The sequence below is a fragment of the Trypanosoma grayi genome (assembly GCF_000691245.1).
Source record: "Trypanosoma grayi strain ANR4 Tgr_1854_V1, whole genome shotgun sequence".
NCBI classification, from domain to species: domain Eukaryota; phylum Euglenozoa; class Kinetoplastea; order Trypanosomatida; family Trypanosomatidae; genus Trypanosoma; species Trypanosoma grayi.
In genome coordinates this window covers 1-1862 of record NW_008827472.1, presented here as the reverse complement: position 1 = coordinate 1862, position 1862 = coordinate 1, and the positions used below count along the sequence as shown (strand labels likewise).

The window sequence follows — 1862 nt, the reverse complement described above, 5'->3', positions numbered from 1 at the left end:
GAAAAAAAAACAACAGCGCGGGTGTGCAAAAAAAAAAAAACCGGCCGGTTGTTCAAAAGGGCTTGGGTGGCGGCCGGGGCAATCGGCCCGCGGCTGCGGGCGCGGCCCCCTCAAAAAAAAAAAGGGGGGGGTCCGGGGGGCCGCCGGGAATTGCCGAGAAGGGGGAAGCAGAAAAACTTTTTCATTTACTTTCTTGCGCGCAAGCCAAAAAGGGCGCGGCGGTCCGGCATAAGCGCTGGTGTCTGGTTTGCGCTGGCGCTGTTGCGTGGTGGGGTGCTCGTGGTATTTTCTGACGTTTTCTTGGTTTTAAAAAAATCTGATTGTGGTGTTGAACGTTTTCGCTGCGGCAATTCCGCGCAAAGAATATTAGAGTGGTATGGCGGAGGGAGCTTGTCGCATAATAATGCGTTTCTAGTATTAGAAACGTTCCCCAGGGTTTGATTGGGAGTAAATTGCTACGTGGTGGGGGCTTTTGGTTTCCCTGAAGAAGCTGGTGTTGATAAATTCACCTCGTCAAGCTTAAGGTTATATTTGCAGTAGTGCAATCATGGGTGTGTGAATGTAGAAGTCGGCTAAGCAAAAAAATTCTTCAGAAGAAGGAGAAAATTATTAACATAACTTTGCAGATGTTATAAAATGGTAGAGAGTTCGTAGCGGTTTGTGTTTATAAGGGTGGGGCCATGGGTGGCTAGTTGGAATGCGGCGCCTTTTTTTTCGTTTCATTGCACGGTCTTGGAAAGCGCAAAGCTTCCATCCGTGTCATGTGGGTAAGCGGTGGTATTCTCTCATGGATTGTCCCTGATATTTGCTTTGATATTTTTGGGGCGAACCTACCTATGTTGAATCTGTTTTAAGTCGAACTATAAGGCAAATTTCAATGTTTTTTTTTTTTGCATAGCAGCGTGTCTGTTTTAGAACAACCCGTAACTCCAACGCGGCGGGCCAAAGGGGAGAAACACCCTGGAAGACCCATGCAACAAAACAGGGGTAATTTCCAAGGCTCCCAAATATAATGCCGACCAAAGTATAACTCGACGTCTCTTCTGTCAGACAAATAATTTTTTTTATTCGTGCGGGGTTTGCTGGCCAGCGCCGTTCGATGCAATTTGCAGGGCAACTTTCGCAAAGACTAAAGGAGCTTTTTCTTTGGCGACGTTATGGTTTCGCCATTTTCTACCCCATAAACGTGTATATAAAAATAAAACTATTAAAAGTTTATAAAAGCTCATAAAGCATTGGTTTTTCACAGGGGTCAGAAAATGCCTGGGGCGCTGTTTCTGTGGCAGGGGCCGTTGGCTCAACCTGCGGCGCGGGGGTCCCATCCATGCCCAAAGTTCTCCAAAAAAAAACAATATCGATGATACCTGATTTATAGGAGATATCGTCACACTTAGCAGTGGCCCTTCTAGCTCAGTCGGTAGAGCGCACGGCTCTTAACCGTGTGGTCGTGGGTTCGAGCCCCACGGGGGGTGCTTTTTTTAAATCCCAACCTGGGAAAAAACGGCGCCCCGCGTGACAGAAAGCTGGGCGAGTTTTTTTCTATCATGATGAAAACCGGGTCCGGCTTAAACGACGAGTTTGGCCACTGGCCGAAGAATCTGCCCCTCGGGTGTGTGTGTGTGCGCGCGCGCTCGTTCGGCGCCTTTTTTTTTTGCCGCCCGTTTTGGTCGGTGCTTGGGTGGCGCTTCGTGGGGCGGAAATGGCCAAAGAATCTTCTGAGCTGGGAAAAGGCCGGGTCGCCGACCCCCGAAAAGGCCCCCAAATGGTGCGGCTTTTCGCCGCTTTTGTTTTCAAATGCGAGGGGCGCGGGGGATTGCCCCGCGAACCCCGTGCTTTTCCGCTCCGGGGGGGGGGTGGGAGGG

At 49.9% G+C, this 1862-nt stretch overlaps 1 protein-coding gene and 1 non-coding gene across 2 annotated transcripts; both read left to right on the top strand.

Moving 5' to 3' along the window:
- Positions 1-1399: 1399 nt before the first annotated feature.
- DQ04_tRNA075 lies at positions 1400-1472 on the top strand (the record flags this gene model as incomplete). Its single annotated transcript has 1 exon — positions 1400-1472. It is a non-coding gene; the product is annotated as a tRNA-Lys (tRNA).
- A 72-nt stretch (positions 1473-1544) lies between these two features.
- On the top strand, positions 1545-1862 carry DQ04_18541000 (hypothetical protein; the record flags this gene model as incomplete). The annotated part of the gene is made up of 1 exon (XM_009317718.1): positions 1545-1862. A coding segment is annotated over one exon (318 nt), but the record flags the coding sequence as incomplete, so codon positions are not given.